The sequence below is a fragment of the Trachurus japonicus genome, chromosome 5 (assembly GCF_045865225.1).
Source record: "Trachurus japonicus isolate A0001 chromosome 5, Traja_1.0".
NCBI classification, from domain to species: Eukaryota; Metazoa; Chordata; class Actinopteri; order Carangiformes; family Carangidae; genus Trachurus; species Trachurus japonicus.
The window spans coordinates 3,041,741-3,062,201 of NC_140911.1; the positions used below are offsets into that span (position 1 = coordinate 3,041,741).

Sequence of the window (20,461 nt, forward strand, 5' to 3'; positions counted from 1 at the left end):
ATTCTCATTTAATACGATTCAGAATCGATATAAAATGTCCCAAAATCGATTTAAAAAAATAAAACAATGAAACAAATTCTAAGGAAAATCCATTTCCTTAGAATTTAAAAGGCAGTATGTTTAACTGCACTATTTTTTTTTATTAAAGAGGCACTTTTAATTTTGTTACTTAAGTAATATGTGATATTGCTTTTATGCAACCGTTCCAACAATTCAATCTATGGGAGCGCGTTGAATCTGTGTAACATTCATTCTTTCCATTTTCAATTGGCAATCAAAAATTAAAAAATTAAAAAGTGACTGGTTATTTTTAGGGGTGTGCCAAAAAATCGATTCACATAAGAATCTTAATTCTCATTTAATACGATTCAGAATCGATATAAAATGTCCCAAAGCCGATTTAAAAAAATAAAACAATGAAACAAATTCTAAGGAAAATCCATTTCCTTAGGACTTAAAAGGCAGCATGTTTAAAGCAGAAGTAAGCGATCCGGTGGTTTTGGCTAACTTCTTGTCAGCAGATGGAGTTAGCAGTCCCCGCCCTCGTCCCTACGTCACCACATTCACGCGCATCCCTTGGCTGCACACACAGAGAGGACCGCCCCTTTATGCCGTTCTCTCTCCTCATTGGATAAAGGTTGTAGGATACAAGGAAAGTTTTCTCCTCGGCTTACAGCAGAGCAGAGTGACTGATAGACCCGTGTTTCAGACCAAACACTCTATGTAAGTGATTGCCGTCGGAAGATAGAACTATTTAAGACTTATATTAACACAAATATTCCGCTTACTTCTGCTTTAACTGCACTATTTTTTTTAATAAAGAGGCACTTTTGATTTTGTTACCCCTAACCCTTTATGCAACAGTTTCAACAATTCCATCTAAGCATGGATAAATGTTTAAAACTCAATAAATGTGAAAAAGACACTTGAGTCATTCTGTCTTGCAAAGCAGACTGGAGTAGATCATGAGGATCCTTTGCACACCGACAGACTGAAGCAGAAATCATTAGGAATCAAATTGATTTGAATCGAAAATCCATTTTGAATCGAATCGTAGCCCCAAAAATCAGAATCGAATCGAATCGTGAAATAGTAAAAGATTAGTTATTTTGTTATTTGTTTTTTAATCTAAAACAAAAAAACAAAAATGCTGGTTTTTCATATACTGTATTTAAACTTTAGGCTCAGATCAAAAATACGAAATGGAAAAACCGGCCACAGGACTGAATTTGATTTTGATATTTAATTGGTCGTGACCCGGAGGTTTGCCCCGACTTGGTTACAGTTGTTATGTCTTTCCAGAAATTTGCTGAAATTTCCTTTGAAACCGATGCTAATATTGCTGAAAACTCCATATTTCTTATGCCAGCAGAACAGCTGGGGGGGAGCTTGACTTTTTGATGTATTTTTTTTAATTATTTTTGATTGTCAATTAAAAATGGAAAGGATGAATAATACACAGATTATGTTTGTGTGTTCATTAGTTTCTTTGTGTGTGTACCAGAACAGGTGGTGTTGGATTCGTCCTCGTCGTTGCCACAGTCGTTGTCGCCGTCACAGAGCCAGCGCAGAGGGATGCAGCGGTTGTTCTTGCACTTAAATCTGTCTGTGGGGCAAGTGTGCTGGTCTGAAAAAAAAAGGGGGAAAGGAAGAAAGGATTCATTGAGTGTCAAGAAGGAAAATGAGAAGCCATGTGGATGTGGGGGGTGGAGGAATGGAAAGGTGAAAGAGTGGAGAGTTGTGACGTGCAAACGAGAGGGGAAGATATTCAAGCTGCTCTGGAGCGACTTTGTGTTTTGTCAGGAATGGGAACAAGTCTGACCACAGACAGACAGACAAGCAGACAGAGAGCTTTTCCAGATTCACAGGCATTGCTACATTCCTCCTCCTCCTCACACACACACACACACTGCGTACTCACACTCACATATACACACAATTAGCACATATAAACACTCACACTCACACGATTCAGTCTGTGCTCTCATTTCATTCTGGCGTCACCACCAGACTGTCAGATTCAGACGGCCAGAGGTCGTCTAAGATCAGACCCAGGAGGAGGAAAGGGGAGGTAGCTGTTTGAAAAGTGTGTTAAAGGGATAGTTCACCCAAAATTGAAATTTCAGAGTTATCCGTGGCTTCTCTGAGTTACAGGGGGTCTCGGCGTAGCAGTGCATGTCCATATAGCGGTTGCAAATGGATACCAACTGTCTTCGTAACAAAAAGACACACCAAAAAACATCCAAATACCTCCATGCTGCTCGTATGTAATGTCCGTCTTAAATTAAATAAGTCTATATTTCAAGCTTGTTTGTAGCGGAAGCTTCTCGAAGCTCCTCTTCCCGGTTCGTCAAATTTGGATGAACTGGGAAGAGGACAGACCCTGGTGTGTCCAAATTTGACGAAGCGGGAAGAGGAGCTTCCGCTACAAACAAGCTTGAAAAATAAACTTATTTAATTTTTTTCGGGACAATTTCGCATTTCGGGGCTTCAATACAAGACAGACATTACATACGAGCAGCATGGAGGTATTTGGATGTTTTTTGGTGTGTCTTTTTGTTACGAAGACAGTTGGTATCCATTTGCAACCGAAACTTCTCACAGCCCTTAGTCCACATGAGGGGGAGTAGATAATGAGTGAGATTTCAATTTTGGGTGAACTATCCCTTTAAGTCTGTGTGTGTGTGTGGATGTGTGTGTTGTGTGTGCATGTGTGTGTGCATGCATGAACTCACGACACAGCTCAGGAGCCTCGTCGCTGTTGTCCAGACAGTCGTTGTCTCCGTCACACTTCCAGCGCTCCTGGATGCAGCGGTTGTTCTTACATGCAAACTCACCGGGCTGGCACTGAGGGGGGGGCACGTAGGACGGGTTGGCTGCACAGAGGAATAAATAAAGAAGAGATAGATCACCGAGGACGTAAAAAGAAGCAGGAAACAGCTTTGGGTTTTGAAACTGGGGGATCGTGTTGTGGAAAAGTGTAATTATATGAAAACTAGAAATCTACTGGTCCAAAAAAGAAAAATCCTCCCCACTCAAACTGAAGCTGCAGCTGAGGAGGACAACAACAATAAAAACAGCTGCACTTGTATAATAATCAACGTCTACATTATAATTCTTGGTTTGGCGTTAGTGGTCCTGCTGTTTTATTTTGTTTTATATCTTAAAATCAATCTGAATATTCTCTGCAGGGTTCGACTGTGTTATCGTGTTTGTCTCTGTTGGTTCAACAGTTTTTGGTAAATAAACCCTTCCAGTATATGCAATGGTGCAAAATTAATACCACAAGAAAAACCTGTCAGACTCATGCACCTACTACAATACAATCATGTTTTGTATCTTCATTCATGTATGTATTTTTGCTTTCTTTCCTATCACTGTATAATCACTTACTTTTCTACTTATTTTTTGTTATTCATTTAAAGCAGAAGTAAGCAGAATGTTTGTGTTAATATAAGTCTTAAATAGTTATATCTTCCGACAGCAATCACTTACATAGAGTGTTTGGTCTGTCAGTCACTCTGCTCTGCTGTAAGCCGAGGAGAAAACTTTCCTTGTATCCTACAACCTTTATCCAATGAGGAGAGAGAACGGCATAAAGGGGCGGTCCTCTCTGTGTGTGCAGCCAAGGAATGCGCAAGAATGTGGTGACGTAGAGACGAGGGCGGGGACTGCTAACTCCATCGGCTGACAGGAAGTTAGCCAAAACCACCGGATCGCTTACTTCTGCTTTAATTATTCCCTATTTTCTTGTCTTCACTTGTAACAAATTTGGTTTTTGAATATGTTTTTCTTGGGTGAGGTTTTCATATAAACCCTTTTTGGTTTCATACCTCCCCTTTGCACACCCCAATCATAATGATTATGCAGACTATTTTAAATGATATGTTCATGCAAAAACAAAGTTTTGGATCTTGTACCTTTGCAGCTGGTGTTGTCGGCTGGATCTAGTATCTGGTCCTCGGCGCAGGCACACTGTCGGCCCTCGGGCGTGGCCAGACACAGGCTGCTGCAGCCTCCGTTGTACACACGACACGCATTAGAGCCTGCAGATATGACACACAATTGCACATGTAATATTGATTGATACAAAACACAAGACAGACAAGATCGCTGGATAGATACGATCAATCGATCAGTGTGAGATGAGACGAGATGAGCTGCCGGCGACCTTGCTGCTGCTGAGCGTCGTACATCCGGATTTCGAAGATGGGCGGGCGTTCGTTGCGCAGCAGCGTGGCGGCGCCGGTGGTGGTGTCCAGCTTGAAGATGCTGCCGCTGCGGTACTCATTCCAGAACAGGAAGTGTTTGTAGTGGCACAGGCCGAAGGCGTGGTTCAGCTCCTGACCTTCGTACACCGTCTGGCGATGCCAGAGAGAAGCAGCAACATCAGAGTCAGAGTCCATTTTATCGTCATTCACAGCACATTTACAGGGAGAAAGACTATGCATCACTAAAAATACAGATCAATATTTCCAGTAAATATATAAAAAAGATGATAAATAAATATCTAAAATCATGACGTGACATCATAAAATGTGACGTGACGCAGCTTTTGTTTTTCATTTCTCTTCCATCAGCTAATATTTAGGTCACACATGTCAAACTCGAGACCCGCAACCGCAATACAAGTTTATGTGGCCCGCCAAGAAAATTTCACACTATAAATCCCATAATACACCACAACAGTCATGACCAAGCAATAGATGGATAACAACAACAACAAAAAATATAGAAATTTCTTGAAAAAAGTGGTCAAATTTCTCCAAAAAAAGAAAAAAACCTCCAAAAAAAATTCTTGAAAAAAGTGATAAGATTTCTATGAAAACTTTTTTTTTTTTAATTTTCTTAGAAAAATATGGTAAAATTTCAAAAAATAATTTCTCCAAAAATGTTGAAACATTTCCAGAAAAAGTGGTAAAATTTCTCCAAAAAAGGTTTTAAAAAAATTCTAGAAAAAAGTGGTAAAATTTCAAGAAAAAGTTGTGGATCCCCTGGAACCCTCTCAAGGACCTCTGGGGGTCCCCGGACCCCACTTTGAGAACCATTGGGTTAGTGTATAACAACACTTTACTCAGCTGAGGCCACTTGAACGTCTAAGCGACAGTGAGCTGAAAAAAACTGTTTCACTGATACTCAGACTGTGTGTAAATATTTACATTTCATTCATTCTATGTCGACTATAACATTCCTGTTTCTGGATTATAAATCTTTCCTAGAAACAACACCATTGTACCGAAATATAACCAACACACGGACCACTGAAACCCAAATGTCAGGCTCTGGACCGGGCTGTGTTGTGACAGACCACCCAGACAGTGGAGCTCAGGCCTTATTAGTTCAGTCGCAGCTGCACAGAGTTATTATCTGCAGCTCCCAGACACTAGAGTTAATTGTGTTGATGGCAGGACGGCTGCTGCTGACCTTGCGTTCTGAGCTGTTGAGATAAACCATCTCGATGCGGTCGTAGTAGGCGTCCACCCAGTACAGGAGGCCCTGAGGGATGTCCAGGCTCAGGCCGTTGGGCCACAGCACCGTCTTGCTGGTGAGGAACACGTTCCTGTTGGAGCCGTCCATCCACGCTCGCTCGATCTTGCCTCGCTTGCTCTCCTTGGGATCCTCCTCCCAGTCCGTCCAGTACATCCACCTGAGGGAGGCAACAAGGAGGAGGAAGAACTGGTAAAAGTGCAACACATGACACAAAGATGGGGAAATACCTAAAATACCCGGGCTTTTATTTGCTTCATCTGCCAAATCTTAGGCTCAGCAAAGATGGAAAATCCTCTCAAATGGTTCTGTTGTTACTGTTTAAAAGAGTAAGAATGGAAGGAAAGAGTCTAACCTTCCTCTTGTCACCAGTGAACCGTTTTCAAGTTTTAAATGCATAAAAGTACCACATAGCGTAGCTCTGAGCAGCTCACGGCTCTGCTCCGCCGTTCTAAAAATAGCTCGCACCGACAATTAAAGGTAACGAACCTACTGCTATGACTATAGGGATTATGGCAATGGGCCCGTTGAGAACTGTAGCAGGAATGAAGCAGCTTAGGAACTGCTCAAAAATGGGCGATCTTGCAGAAAATAGAAACAGACTCGGCTTCTAATTGAGACCAGCTTCTACAGTATTTGCTCAAACCCGGAGCCAGAACCGGTCCAGTGCAGGAGACTCGGCTTTTATTTGAGTATTTACGGTATTTGCAGAAGCATCTCTTTGCAACTCTGTCGTGTTTCTCAGCTGATCTGCCCACAGGCGGTTGTTTGTCAGCAGGTACTTCAGGACCTGTCAATCATCATCATCACTGATCTGAGCTCAGCCCGTGAGCACCGGCCATCTACTGTACGACTGTGCAAAAAAACTCGACACATCCCCCCTTCTGCTGGAATATGACTGACATTAGCATTAACTTTTCATCCATTTTCCATCTGTCTCATTCTCTTCCTTTCGTCACTTCAAACTTCTCCTCCTCCTCCTCCCTCGCCGTCTTCTCCATCTTCCTCTTCTTCATCTCTCAGCCTGATTGATTGCAGGCATTAGTGCAGGCGAGTGCCTTTCCCCTGAGGATTGTGTGGACACATATCACCCTGTCACTAGTAATCCAAAGAGTGAGTGCATGTTTATGAGCATATGTTCCTCAGAAGAGAGCAAGCGAACCCAGGAGGTCATATCAATAAGAGCCGTCCATGCACAGTGAGATTAAGAGGCATACGAAGAAGAAGAGGAAGAAGAGATATGCCTGTATGCTAATAAGCTCAGGGAGGAAATCTTGTCTCGTAATATGCAAAGTGGTCCCATCTGTTTTAATAGAGTGTGATAAGTGTAGTCAAAAAAAGGGATTGGTTCATTTCAGGGTGATAATGGCAAATGTAAATTATAAAAACGCTCTGTGAAGAGACAGAGGGAGAGAGGGGGGGGGGCAAAAAAACAATCCTCACAAGTGACAGAGAGACAGGAGGAGAGCAAACAGAGACACGAGTCACAGAGCATCCAGACAAGCAGCAACATCCTTCATTAAGCAGCCGTCTGAGAGTCAGCATCGTCTCAGCTGCTGCCTCAACCTGCCACCTGTCTGCCCCCCCCCCTCCACCCCCAAACTGGCTCTGTCGTCAAAGGCGCCTTCTTCCAGCTGCGACTTCTGGCCAAGGTAAAACCATCTCTCTCCTAGTGACCTGGAGAAGGTTATTCATGCCTTTATTTCTTCGAGGCTGGATTATTGTAATTCATTGTACTGTATGTAGGTTTAGACCAGCGCTCGTTGCGACGCCTGCAGCTTGTGCAGAACGCTGCTGCTCGTCTTTTAACACATTGACACAAAGAAACAGCAGCACAAAACCCCAGTTCTGGCCTCTCTGCACTGGCTTCCCATCCGGTTCAGAATTGATTTTAAAGGGACAACGAGGAGTTTCTCCATCGGCAGAACAAAAAATTCCGCGACAATAAAAAAGTCTCATATTAATGTGGATGAATCTACGCTACCCACACTTGTTAATGGGCCCATTTTCGATAAATATATCGTTTTGTCTCTATCGTTATTTTGTTATTATTAGTGGTGGTGGAAATGCTGGGCGAGCCGACCAGCGTTTCCTTACTTTCGGTTTCGCGGCCGGCGAGTCATGAGAATAACACCGCCGAATCGCCGTTTATGGTCGGAACGACAACGGTATGTGATCGTCTTCGAACCTCTGACTTAGATTCTTGATGAATGAAAACATGAGTCTGTCTTGCGCCGGTCAAAGAATTTCACGGTGCGCGGAGGCTCATAAATGTAGTGTGAAAACGCTTTGCTTTTCCAAAACTCCTTGTTGTCCCTTTAAGATCCTGATGTTTGTTTTTAAAATTTTGAACGGTATGGCCTCTCCTGTGTACTTAGCAGAACTCATACATGTTCGCAGACCAATCAGAGCTCTGAGGTCTGTAAATGAAATAAATTTGCATGTGCCTAAAAGCAAAAAGGCTAGAAACTAGAGGCGATGGAGCGTTCCCATTGGTTGCCCCTGAGCTGTGGAACAGTTTACCACAGCATCCGGTCGTCAGAGACTCTGGAGATTTTTAAATCCTCTGTCAAAACCCATTTTTTTCTCCTGTGAGACGAAGTTGTTTGGTTTTGCTGAATGTATGTGTCATCACCGAAATTGTCTTTTGAAATGTACTATTGTATTTTATTGTTATCTATTTTATGTAAAGCACCTTGGTCAACCTTGGGTTGTTATAAGGTGCTCTATAAATAAACGTGACCCTTGACCCCTTGACCCCTCCTTTGTCTTTGTCCACCTTACCCGTGCAGAGGATCCACCACGATGGCGCGAGGGTGAGTCATCTTCCCCTCGATGAGGGTTTTGCGGGTCTGCGAAGCCTTTTCCAGCCGAGCCACGCTGATGGTTTTCTTCGGCCCGTCGTCGGTCCAGTACAGGTTGTCGGCCATCCAGTCCACGGCGATGCCCTCCACCGTGTGGATCCCTGAGACAAACAACAACACAAGCTGCTGCTCAGACGTCTCCTCAATCACAACAAGGTGGTTTCACAAGTCAGGGAATCTCATACTGGTTCAAAACCTGTTGATGCATATTATTATTATTATTATGATTATAATTATGAGTAATTTCCAGTCATTTTACACCTGTTTAACCTTTTACCTACCATTTATGGCTATGAAATGGTGAGAAAATGCCCCATGTCTATGTGCTTTGACCCCTTTTTCCAGGAGTGCTTAAACATTAATTGTTGTACATGGTATGGAAGTATTAGCAGTTTAAATAAAGACAAAAAACACAAAAACAAGCTTGATTTTTTTAGTGCAGAAAAATACTGTTATTGCACATGAAGTTTTGATTTGACATTTGAAATGGGGACCTATACATGTTGAGACTCAACCTTAGTCATTTTTTGAGTCTAGGACTCTGGGTTTACAAAAAAAACTGTGCAAAAGTGAATTCTATTCAAGGGCGAAAACCGAACTATAAGTGCAATAGGTGGGAAGACAGACAGACACAAACACATACTGTATATACACACTCTCTCTCACACTATTTTTCTCAAAAAACACCACAGGCTCACACTACGTCTCTCCACTCTAGCTCCGTCTGTTTTCCTTCCTTTCAAAATAAAATTGCAGGCATTACAGTAATATATATAATATAGACGGAAAGCACAGCTTCTCAGCTCTTTGTCAGTGTTGGAAATTGTCTGATTGGACAAATTATGATGGAGTTACGGTAATAATACTCTGCACATAGTAAACATACAGTGTAGCGCAGTAGGTTAAGGGCTAATAAACAGTGAACACAAAAAAATATGTTTCTGAACCTCTGAAATACTCTTCCTGTAAACAATCGGTCTCTTGCAGCTGAAACTGGTACTTTGAATCCATTGTAACTGTGTCTCTGAGTTCAGCGTTTTCCACCGTACCTTCTTTGAGGATGGTGTCCCTCTCTGTGCCGTCAATCTTCTGCCGGCCGATGATGTAGCTGGTGGCGTCGGCGAAGTAAATGAACTCGCTCTCAGCGTGAAAGTCCAGCGCTCGGGGGTTCATCAGATTCTCGATGGGGATCATGTACTCATCCGGCACCTTGGCGTTCATGTCCATGCCCCTGATCACCCCCGGGCGACCTTTCCCATAGACCAGGAAGAGCTCGTGTTCAGGTTCTGGAGCAAAACGAAAAAGATTCAAGGAGTTTATTACCTGAACAATCTTGTGATATTCTTATGTTGGTAAAAACATCCAGGACATTAACATTACAGTTTTTCTCGATTGCTAAGACACATTTCTCGAAAGCTTCTCTCATTTTCTCTAAACTGTGAACACAAACCCCAATTTTCAAGCTACATTCACAAAACCTCAGACTCTTCTTGCAAAACCAAACTTTCACCTCAAAACAGTTCAATCTGTGCCCAAAACTGAACTATGTTGTCAAATCGTGCCCCGAGTCAATCAAAATTAAAAACACTACTGAGCAGCCACTAAACACTACATAGAAAAATAGAAAACACAACGCTCAGCACATGAAGCTGTTTATTGTTCACTGTGGGCTAAATGCATGTTGCAAAACAAAAAACCTGTGCATTTACACTGTAGCACTTCTCTCCTTCCCTTTCTTTCACCCTCCTCCCTCCCTCCCCACATCCATTTCATCCCCTTTTCCTTCCTTCTTCTTTTTTCTTCCCAGTTCATCCCTCCCTCCCTCCCTCATCCTTTCTTCCTTCACCCTGTCGTCTCTCATCTTCTCCTCTTGCAAAACAAAAAACCTGTGCATTTAGCACTTGTACATAGTACTGTAAAAAAAAAAAAAAAAAAAGAACTACAAAAACCAGAAATCTTGTGCATTTACGTACACGTAGCACTTGTACAGTACAAAGACAAACAGAAATCTTGTGCATTTAGCACTTGTATACAGTAAGCCTACGTAAAAATAAAGTACAAAAGTACAAAAATATAGAAATGAAAAATGCATAACTCAGCCACAGCATCATTTCTCTGTACTGGATCAGGCCACAGGACTTCATCCTGAACTGGCTTACAGTATATGTGCCCTCACATCATTGGACTAAAGTGTTATCAATTTTGAGTTGTTGTGTTCAACCGGTGAAACTTGTGCTTTACTTGTGTTTGACTTTTGCCACCTGTGCTCAGCATTATGCAACACACGTGCATCACAATGAAAATGTGATGGTAAGATGTGTCTAAACAGGTGAAAAGTGCTCATGGTTTTGCCAAAAGAGTGACTGATTCAATCAGTGGGTTCAGGCAACTGAGAATTTGGTTCAGACAACAGGGTTTAGTGTTTTAGCAACTGAGAAAAACTGTAAATAAATGTTTGAGAGAAATCGAATATGTGCATGCGATAAAAGACGAAGAGCTGAGATTAGACCTGCATTTATATGTGTAATTGTGTATCGATTATAATGTGTATTGATTGGACAAGTGAACAACATGCAAGATCAGCAAAAGCCCTAAATGAAAATTAAGTGATTTTCAATCGAGAGCCGGTGAGAGAGGAGAGGAGAGGAGAGGAGAGGAGAGGAGAGGAGAAAGTAAAGTAGGAGTGGAGGAGAGGAGAGGAGAGGAGGAGGGGAGGACAGGAGGAAGGAGTGAGGAGAGGAGTGGAAGAAGGAGAGGAGTGGAAGGAGAAGGAGAGGAGAGGAGAGGAGAGGAGAGGAGAGGAGAGGAGAGGAGAGGAGAGGAGAGGAGAGGAGAGGAGAGGAGAGGAGAGGAGAGGAGAGGAGAGGAGAGGAGAGGAGAGGAGAGGAGAGGAGAGAGATGAGAGGAGAGAGATTGCCTTTAGTTAAATCAACTGTGTCATTTTCAAGGACGGTCTATTCTCTGGAGGGAAGATCGATATAATGCTATTAATGGCTGATCGAATATTAAAAAACACCTCTGAGAACAAGCTGAATCAGGCCGGCTGCAGCTCTAATGTGGAGGTCAGTGCAGCAGACAGACAGACACAAAGTTATTGGTGCTGCTCAGCTGTTTTGTTCACAGGCTGCCCTTGGCTTTAGGTCAGAGCTGAATCACGTTCATAATGCTGAAGCATGAAAACACCGGCTCGGCTCTGGATGTGCTGAGTTCAGGCTACGGAGAACAGCAGCACATGTGAATCGATCTTAATCTGCCTGTTATTAAACACTTACAGTAACAGCTACGTGGTATGAATGGCAATGTTGCTACAATAAGGTTTAATACACAAAAAAGCTGGCTATTTATTAAACTACTAGTTTAGTTATCTGTTTTTGCAAAACCATTTGAAGCATTTCCATTAGGCTCCTTTAAGATAGCTCTTTCTCCTGCTAATCCATTAGCTAATTATTTCCAGTTAGCTATCTGTTTCAACTGTTATATCCACTTCTTTAAAATAACTGTTTTTTTATGCTTATCAGTTTGCTACCTCTTTTTATCTATGTTTCTTTAAGCCAACGGTTTCAATTATTTATCTATTAGCTCATAGAACCATAACTGTTTCTAATGCTAATCCATGAGCTAACTATTTATCTATTAGCTATTTGAACGATTTATCCAAATTCCCACTGCTAATCTGTTAGATAAATATTTCCAGTTATGTTTCCTTTAACGACTGTATCTGTTTCATTCATGTTTCTTTTGGCCAACCGTTTCAACTGTTTATTGACGAGCTATTTGAATCACTTATCCATTATTTTATGATGCTAGTCCATTGGATAACTATTTCCATTCATTTAGTTTGTCCATTAGCTGAACCATTTATTTATTACTTTAATATAACAGTTTCTACTGCAAATCCACTAGTCATCTGGTTCTTTTTTTGTTTCTGTGTTTAACTGTTCATTATTTTATCCATTAGGCTACTCCACACATGTCTAACTTTGATTATTGGTTTATATTATTTCTAACTACTTAGACTTGAATACTCCCTGCTGAAGGCTTGTCTGCTGAAACACGTAGGAGTTTTTAAAGGTTAAACATGACCAAGCCATGGGAATAAAGGCTCTTTAACTTTTAAAAGAGAGTCCCTTGGAGATTCTTTTAGACTTGCAATTTTTATTGGTTTAAAATTCAATGAAAAAGTGACTCTGGTCAGCGGGGAAATACATTTGGCTGTCAGCTACTCCTTAGCTACCCATTTAAAACATTTTTTTATTGTTTTTGTGTTTTATAATCCAAAGACACATGGATCCTTTAAAATGCAAAAAAAAAAAGTTATTTTATCTGAAAACCTTTTAAGTAAACCCGAGGGACGTACAGTAAAGTGCACCAAATTAAAAAAATTAGTTTCTTCAGATACAATGTAGAAGAAGGTGTGTTCATTTGCGGTTGCCCGGATGTAATAAATGTTTTATTACACTCGACGTCCCACTCACTTTTGCAGGACTTGCCATCGCTGCCCAGGCTGAACCCGGAGCGGCAGCGGCAGGTTCGGGTCTTGTGGCCGTTTCCCAGGAGACAGATGTCCGAGCAGCCTCCAGCCTTCCCAAACTGGTCCACCTCGCATGCATGGCTCCTTACTGGACACGGGGACAAAAACCATGAGTATCAACAATAAAACACTATGATATTCAGCTGCGCATGATGAATTAATGCACAGTGTTAAAGGAGAATTCCAGCCATTTTTGACCCCTACATCGTTGTCCTGATGGTCACCCAGTGTTGGGGGGAGCAAAAAACGCGACTAAAATTTATGCAGGCAAACCAGAGTTACACCATGGCTACCCGGCGCTAGGGATAGCGACAACGCTAACCTATGGGGGCAATTCTTTCAACCACAACAAACACTCAGAAAACAATCAAATATCTATGGTACATGACTGGAATTCTTAGAGACACCACTGAACTCATATAGTGTACAGTATAAACAGTATAAACTTTGTGTTTTTGCATGTAGCCACTCACCTCAGATAGCCGAACTCTGAAACATCCTGGAAAGACATTACTATCCGATCACAGAGTGCCTGCTCTCCCCGCCACAGAAACAAACACTTTTTCCTTGTTGTGATGATTTCTTTACAAGAATAAATGGTGGAGCAGTGCAGTGGTAATGTCCAAAATATCTCTTACCGCTTATTTTTTATAAAGAAATCATCACAACAAGGAAAAAGTGTTAGTTTCTGTGGCGGGGAGAGCAGGCGCTCTGTGATAGGACAGTAATGTCTTTCCAGGACTGCAAAAATTCAGAATCTTACCAAGAATATTTGTCTTATTTCTAGTCAAAATGTCATTTCTAGTCAAAATAAATCTAAATATACTGTACTTAAAATAAGACTCATCACATTAAAAAGTAGCTTGTTTTTAGACACTTTTTACTTCTTTCAAGCAAAATTTCCACTTAAAATAAGTGGAAAAATCTGACAGTGGAGCAAGTTTTTCTTTCTAATTACAAGCACAAAAAACTTACTTTCACTGGCAGATTTTTCTACTTATTTCAAGTGAAAATTAGTTTGAAACAAGTGAAAACTGTGTAAAAACAAGTTCATTTTTAGGTGATGAGTCTTATTTTAAGTGGAAAGAGATTAGTTTTGACTAGAAATGAGACATTTTGACAAGAAATAAGACAAATATTCTTGGAAATATTTTGAGATTTTGCAGTGTGCACGACGTTTCAGAGTTAGGCTATCTGAGGTGAGTGGCTACCATGGATCTATAATAAGAGATAATATAATACATCCATGGTGACTACATGCAAAAACACAAAGTTTATACTGTTTATACTGTACACTATATGAGTTCAGTGGTGTCTCGTAAGGATTCGAGTCATGTACCGTAGATATTTGATTGTTTTTTTAGTGTTTGTTGTGGTAGAAAGAATTGCCCCCATAGTTTAGCGTTGTCGCTATCCCTAGCGCCGGCTAGCCATGGTGTAACTCCGGTTTGCCTGCATCAATTTTAGTCGCGTTTTTTGCTCCCCCCAACACTGGGTGACCATCAGGACAACGATTTAGGGGTCAAAAATGGCCGGAATTCTCCTTTAATGTGTAAGTGTGTGGCCTACCTGGAGGCTGGCGTCTCTGGTGGTAGACGTGCAGCGCTCCGCCCTTGTCCACCCGGGTCACCACCTGGTAGTCGGTGCTGTTGAAGCGGTTCACCCGGATCACGCTGGTCTTCGGCTGCATGTTGGCGTTGTCCGAGTTGGTGGCGTACAGATAGTTCTCAAACACAGTCAGCCCGTACAAGTGCTCGATCTAAATAAAAATAAAAAAAACGAGAGAAATTAAGGTAAAAAATAAAAGTTTGAGAGACGGCACCGGATCAAAGTCTTTTATCTCAGCCAGAGGATTAATGATCTTGCTGCTTAATCTGGATAAAACCACTGATGTTTCCATGAATGATCACAGGACCGGTTTGTCTCTAAAAAAAGATGGATATGAGAGCACTTTCTTCCTTAGATTGTTAAAATGATTTATATGCTCTAATGAGGGGCTGTCAAGGCAGAAATGCATCAGAACCGCCTTTGTGATAAAAATCAAGCGAAAAGCGATTTGACTTTTGGATGAGCAAAATGTCAATGTAGCAAGAAGAACAAAACCCCACTGTTGTATTGTACCTCTCTCCTTGTGCAGTGTGAGCGTCATCATCGTGGCTAATATGCTTGTAAACAATAATATACACCGACGTGGAAACAATGGATGCAAACAAATCAAATCTATCAATCGAATGTGCTCAAAGTGCATCAGAGGCCACGGTCACATCTCTGCTGTTGCACCTGGTCACAAGCATTGTTCACCGATTGATTTATCCTTCATGTTATAAAAGATTTTTTTCTTCTCTCCTTCTTTTCTTTGGTTAGGTTTTATTTTGCAAGTGGAGGAAAAATACTGTTGCCATGGTAACCTGTGCACTGATGTAGAGCAGTGGTTAAAAACTGTTTGTAAAAGTGGTGTTACCGGTATTTTTTTCATAAAAATCCGACTACATACAGGAAAATAAACTGGACTCAAATGTGTAATGAATGCAGTTCACTTTTTTCAATGTATCACTACGTTTCTTGACAAATTTTTACATGGTTTGTCACATTATTTAGAATACAAAGTTGTGTTGTGTTTTTAGAGTAAGTCCTGTTCAGTGTTGCCAAAATATGGAGTTAACATTTGTTTCTTTATTATTCAATCAAACAGAGTAGGTTTTAGTAATCAAGAAAAAGATTTGAGAGTACAAGTATTAATACTGCAATAGAAAAATGTTTTATTGCAAGTTAAAAATGATTGATTAAAAAAATGCAAATCCAAAAGTTTTGTTTGTGAGTCATTTTTTTCAAAAGTTGAACCTGGTGGGCGGGGCCTAAACTGAGCTGTAAGACACGTCTCTATTGACCAGTCTTAATCGGAATGACAGCTTGCAAAGGAACATTTTAACTTTTTGACTCACAAATGAAAAAAAAAAGACTTCCAAACAAAAATTTTGGATTTGCATTTCTTAATCAATCTTTTTTGTTTTGTTTTTTACTTTTTTTGATTGCAAAACTATTCTGTTTCATGGAATAATAAAGAAACAAATGTAACTCCATAGAGATACAGCAAAAAATCTATTTGAATTTAATGTTTTCAGAAGACAGTATATGTTTTATAAGTAAATTTAAATCCGCTGTTGGTGGATAAAATATTTAATATTTATCATTCCTTTCTGGTTACACCATTTGACAGTTTCAGGGGCATTCAGTCTCACTTTTGTTTTGTTTTTTATTTTTATTATTTATTTATTTGTTGCTGCAGTGCTCTGCTGAGGTGACACAGTCAATGGAAACCTGTTGTTTACTGTATATTTAACAGTTTGGAGGCCTGATGACGCTCTGTGTTACCTTTACTGGACCAAAACAAACCAACATCAGCCATTTGAAAAAAGAAAAATGTGCTGAGCTTTTTATTTCATGCTCTGAAGAAGAATCCAACATCAAACTGAATATGTCGTCCAGATATAAAGACTCTGAGGAGTTCCTGTCAGCGATGCCTTTTGTCTCGTCTCGTCGACACCGTCTGCATCCTGATTGGAGCGTTTAACACGACAGCGTTTTCCCCGTGCAGCTCGAAGAGACCAATCAGACTTTAATAGACACATGCTCCAGATAAAGCAGCCCCGAACTCTGCATCATTAATAACTGCACTTCCTCCTAACTTTGATCTGAGAGATGTGCTCCTATTAATCCCCTATTTACAGGTACACACACACACACATGCACGCTCAGAGCAGTAGATTTCAGTGTGTACGCTTGAGTGTTAGTGTGTGTGTGTGTGTGTGTGTGTGTGTGTGTGTGTCCTTAGGCTCAGTGAGTAAATGAAAGCCATTACTTCTCCACAGATCACAGTAAAACGCCGTGGTAACAGGTTTAAGAGCCGCTGAGCTTCGCCAGCGCCGCCACATCAACAGCTTCAGCATCACACGCTATTAATCAGCCGCTTTAATGAAAAACCAAACGTCCACCATCTTCCCCGCACTCGTAATTCAGTGGGGGGGGGGGCATGAGGACGACATCATCATGGCAGCACACAGGAGAAACATAAAGGGACGTTATAGTTATATGGGGAACTGTAAAGCACACACAAGTTTTTCTTTTAGAGCGTTATGGATCGCACACACTCAGTAAATCTAACAGCGATGACGTCTGTGCTAACGGAGGATCAGGGAAGGAGCGTCGTCGCTGTCATGGAAGTTTTTAGCTGTTGGTGAATAATGAAATAGAGATTTCTGCCGGCTGACAAGTTTTTATTTCCTTGCAAGGAAAGGTCAGTTCTCACCCGAGCGGTGACGGTAATGAAAAGACCCAGCGAATGGGGAGACCTAAACATTTATACCGGAGGAACGCCCCTTACACTGCAAAAACTCAAAATCTTTCCAAGAATATTTGTCTTATTTCTTGTCAAAATGTCTAATTTCTAGTCAAAACTAATCTCTTTCCACTTTAAATAAGACCCATCACCTAAAAATACTTGTTTTTAGACAATCTTCACTTGTTTCAAACAAATATTCACTTGAAATAAGTAGAAAAATCTACCAGTGAAAGGAAGTTTTTTATGCTTGTTATAAGAAAGAAAAACTTGCTCCACTATCAGATAATTGAAACAAGTAAAAAGTGTCTAAAAACAAGCTACTTCTTATGTATAACTATGTATGTATATGTATAAATATACTTATTTTAGGTATAATGAGATTTGTTTTGACTAGAAATGACATTTTGACTAGAAATAAGACAAATATTCTTGGTAAGATATTTTAGTTTTTGCAGTGTAGGTGTGTTCCACAAGAGGTCTAGATATTAAAATACACAAATGGTTAACAAACAAAAGGAGATCTGATATCTTGGGGGGAAAAGCAGGGTGTAGGGACAGATTCAAATTTACCATTACGTTGCCCTCACTCACTCACCAGCAGGCCTTGGATGATGGTGTGTCGGTTCTTGCCCTCGTAGTCCACCACCTCGATGTAGTCCAGGTAGGCGTCGGCCCAGTACACCAGCCGGCTGACCAGGTCCAGCGTGATGCCGTGGGGGAAGACGATCTTACTGTCCACCAGCTTGGTGCGGTTCTGGCCGTCCATGTCGCAGCGCTCCACCTTGGGGATCTGACCATAGTCGGTGAAGAACACCTTCCTGAAGGAAACACAAAGGATCACATCTGAGTCAAACTTTTTTTTATTCGTTTTTTATTAGTGTATTAGTTTCAATTAATTGACAACCTTTATTTTTATTTTACAACAATAACGTATTGACCAGAATATAAGTAATATACAGCCGTAGAAAAAATGAAGAGACCACTTCATAATGATGAGTTTCTCTGGTTTTACTATTGTGATTGAGTAAAATGAACATTTTTGTTTTATTCTAAGTTTTGATGCCAATTTTAAAGGGATAGTTCAACATTTTTGCAAATTGGACCATTGCCATAATCGCTATAGTCATAGCAGTAGGTTCATTGCCTTTAATTGTCGGTGCAAGCTATTTTTAGAACGGCGGAGCAGAGCCGCGAGCTGCTCAGAGTTGAGTAGACAGAGAGGTTAATTCATGCAAAACCGCTGATGCACGTTGCCTTCAGGGACAGTTTTTCATCAAGCAGTCTCTGTATTTACCTCTAAAACAACTCTGTCTGGTAACGTTCTGTTATTATCTCATAGCGTGGTGAATGTGCAGGTCACAACTTGTCCACCAGAGCGTTGTGGAGTTGTTGGATTGTGTATTTGATGAGTTTGATGAGTGAATCCAAGAAATCCCATTAGCCTCCGTAGCGTAGCTCTGAGCAGCTCACGGCCCTGCTCCACCGTTCTAAAAATAGCTTGCACCGACAATTAAAGGTAACGAACCTACTGCTATGACTATAGGGATTATGGCAATGGGCCAATTTGCCAAAGCATTGAACTATCCCTTTAACTTCTCTACATACAAAATGAGAGAAGTAAGAAGGATCCATGATGTCAGACAGCGAGCAGGATTAACTGTTGTTGAACACTAAATATGTGAATCAGCGAAACCTTTTTCAGTTCCACAGTTTTCAGTTTCTTTGAGTTTCTCTCTGAATATTTGCAGCTTTATAGACGAGTAAAATCCTCAAGGGACACGTCCCACCCCCAAAACACAAACACAGGGTATTATTATTATCAAGGCATTATCATTTTATACAATTTTCTTTGACGCTAAAACAAGCATCAAATAACAAATGATGCTCACACAATGTGTTAGAATAATATTTTTGGAAAATATGCCTGGAAAAACTATAATTCTAATGCATAAATTTCTATTCCTATAATTAGTAGCAGTTGGATGAAACAATGCACACAACGTTTGCCGTCGTATTGTTGTTTCTGCTGTTCTCTCCTCCTCTAATGACTCTACAATAAAAACACACACAGCTACAGCTACACACCGACCGACTCTACCTGACCTTGTTACCGCAGGAACCAATTACAGCAGCAGGAAACTGTGTGTGGGACGAAAATGATGTACGTAGCCACGAGCAAACGTGTGTGTGCACAGTAACATACAGTTATTTTGTTCTATTTTTTTTAAGTACAAACACACACACACACACACTCATGCATGCACCACATATACACACACACTCTCAGGAATTCAGTCTTGTTATAAACAAAGGAGCTGAAACAAAAATATTCTGTTACGCTCAAGACCTGAACAGTCACTTCCCTGCAGTGCAATCAGGGCATCTGTGTTTAAATACCCTAGTGTTTAAACCTCCAAACCCCCCCTCCCCTTTTACCCCCCATCTCAATGTTAAGTAACAAAGACAGAGGACAGAAGTCTGACTCTCTGAGTTTGCATGAAAACGCTGTGAGGAGGAAATCTGCAGGAAAACCAGCAACATGTCTGTATCTGTCTGTTAATGCGAACAGTTCATCCAGTGGAAGATGAAATGATCTCTAAAAGACATAAAGTTAAACATGAAACTCTCTTTTTTTCAATAATTTTATCAATATCAGTGTATTATTTTAGTTTTCTACAGTTTCAGAGTGAAAAGGGGAAACAAAGCAGCATCCTGCAAAAGAATGGGAAACCCAGGAGACTGGAGCTCTCAGATAACTTTGACCAAGGTATCAGACAAGATATTTACTATTTACACACTGTAATGGTTTCAAAAGGGGGGGGGGGGGGGGGGGGGGCTACTAGCTACTAACTATGTAGGAGGGGCCGACCTTTTCTTTTCTGTCAGTTAGAAAATGTAAAAAAAATTATATTGTAGGAAGGAAGGATGAAGGGAAAGAAGGAAGGAAGGAAGGAAGGAAGGGAGGGAAAAAGGACTGTGGAAAGAAGGAAGGGAAAAGGGAAGGAAAGAAAGATGGAGGGATAGGGAACAGATCAGGTCAATTGGATCAAAAGAGGAAGGAAGAAGAAGGACAAAGGGAAGGAAGGGAGGGAAAAAAGGATTGTGGAAAGAAGGAAGGAAAGGAAGGAAGAAGATGGAGGGATAGGGAACAGATCAGGTCAATTGGATCAAAAGAGGAAGGAAGAAGAAGGACGAAGGGAAGGAAGGAAGGAAGGAAAAAAAGGATTGTCGAAAGAAGGA

General features: G+C 40.9%; 1 protein-coding gene across 7 annotated transcripts in view; it reads right to left on the reverse strand.

Annotated features, from left to right (window-relative positions):
- LOC146986787 (low-density lipoprotein receptor-related protein 1-like) overlaps positions 1 to 20,461 on the reverse strand; it is a 173,955-nt gene that overhangs the window by 84,642 nt on the left and 68,852 nt on the right. For all 7 annotated transcript variants that reach the window (XM_085775603.1, XM_085775602.1, XM_085775601.1 and 4 more), the window contains exons 8-17: positions 17,817 to 18,039; positions 14,452 to 14,641; positions 12,827 to 12,970; positions 9,401 to 9,637; positions 8,272 to 8,452; positions 5,425 to 5,647; positions 4,172 to 4,361; positions 3,921 to 4,046; positions 2,736 to 2,876; positions 1,502 to 1,627 (exon numbers count right to left, since the gene is read on the reverse strand). In XM_085775603.1, coding sequence (XP_085631729.1) covers positions 1,502 to 1,627; positions 2,736 to 2,876; positions 3,921 to 4,046; positions 4,172 to 4,361; positions 5,425 to 5,647; positions 8,272 to 8,452; positions 9,401 to 9,637; positions 12,827 to 12,970; positions 14,452 to 14,641; positions 17,817 to 18,039 — 1,781 coding nt within the window. The remainder of the gene's footprint in view (positions 1 to 1,501; positions 1,628 to 2,735; positions 2,877 to 3,920; positions 4,047 to 4,171; positions 4,362 to 5,424; positions 5,648 to 8,271; positions 8,453 to 9,400; positions 9,638 to 12,826; positions 12,971 to 14,451; positions 14,642 to 17,816; positions 18,040 to 20,461) is intronic.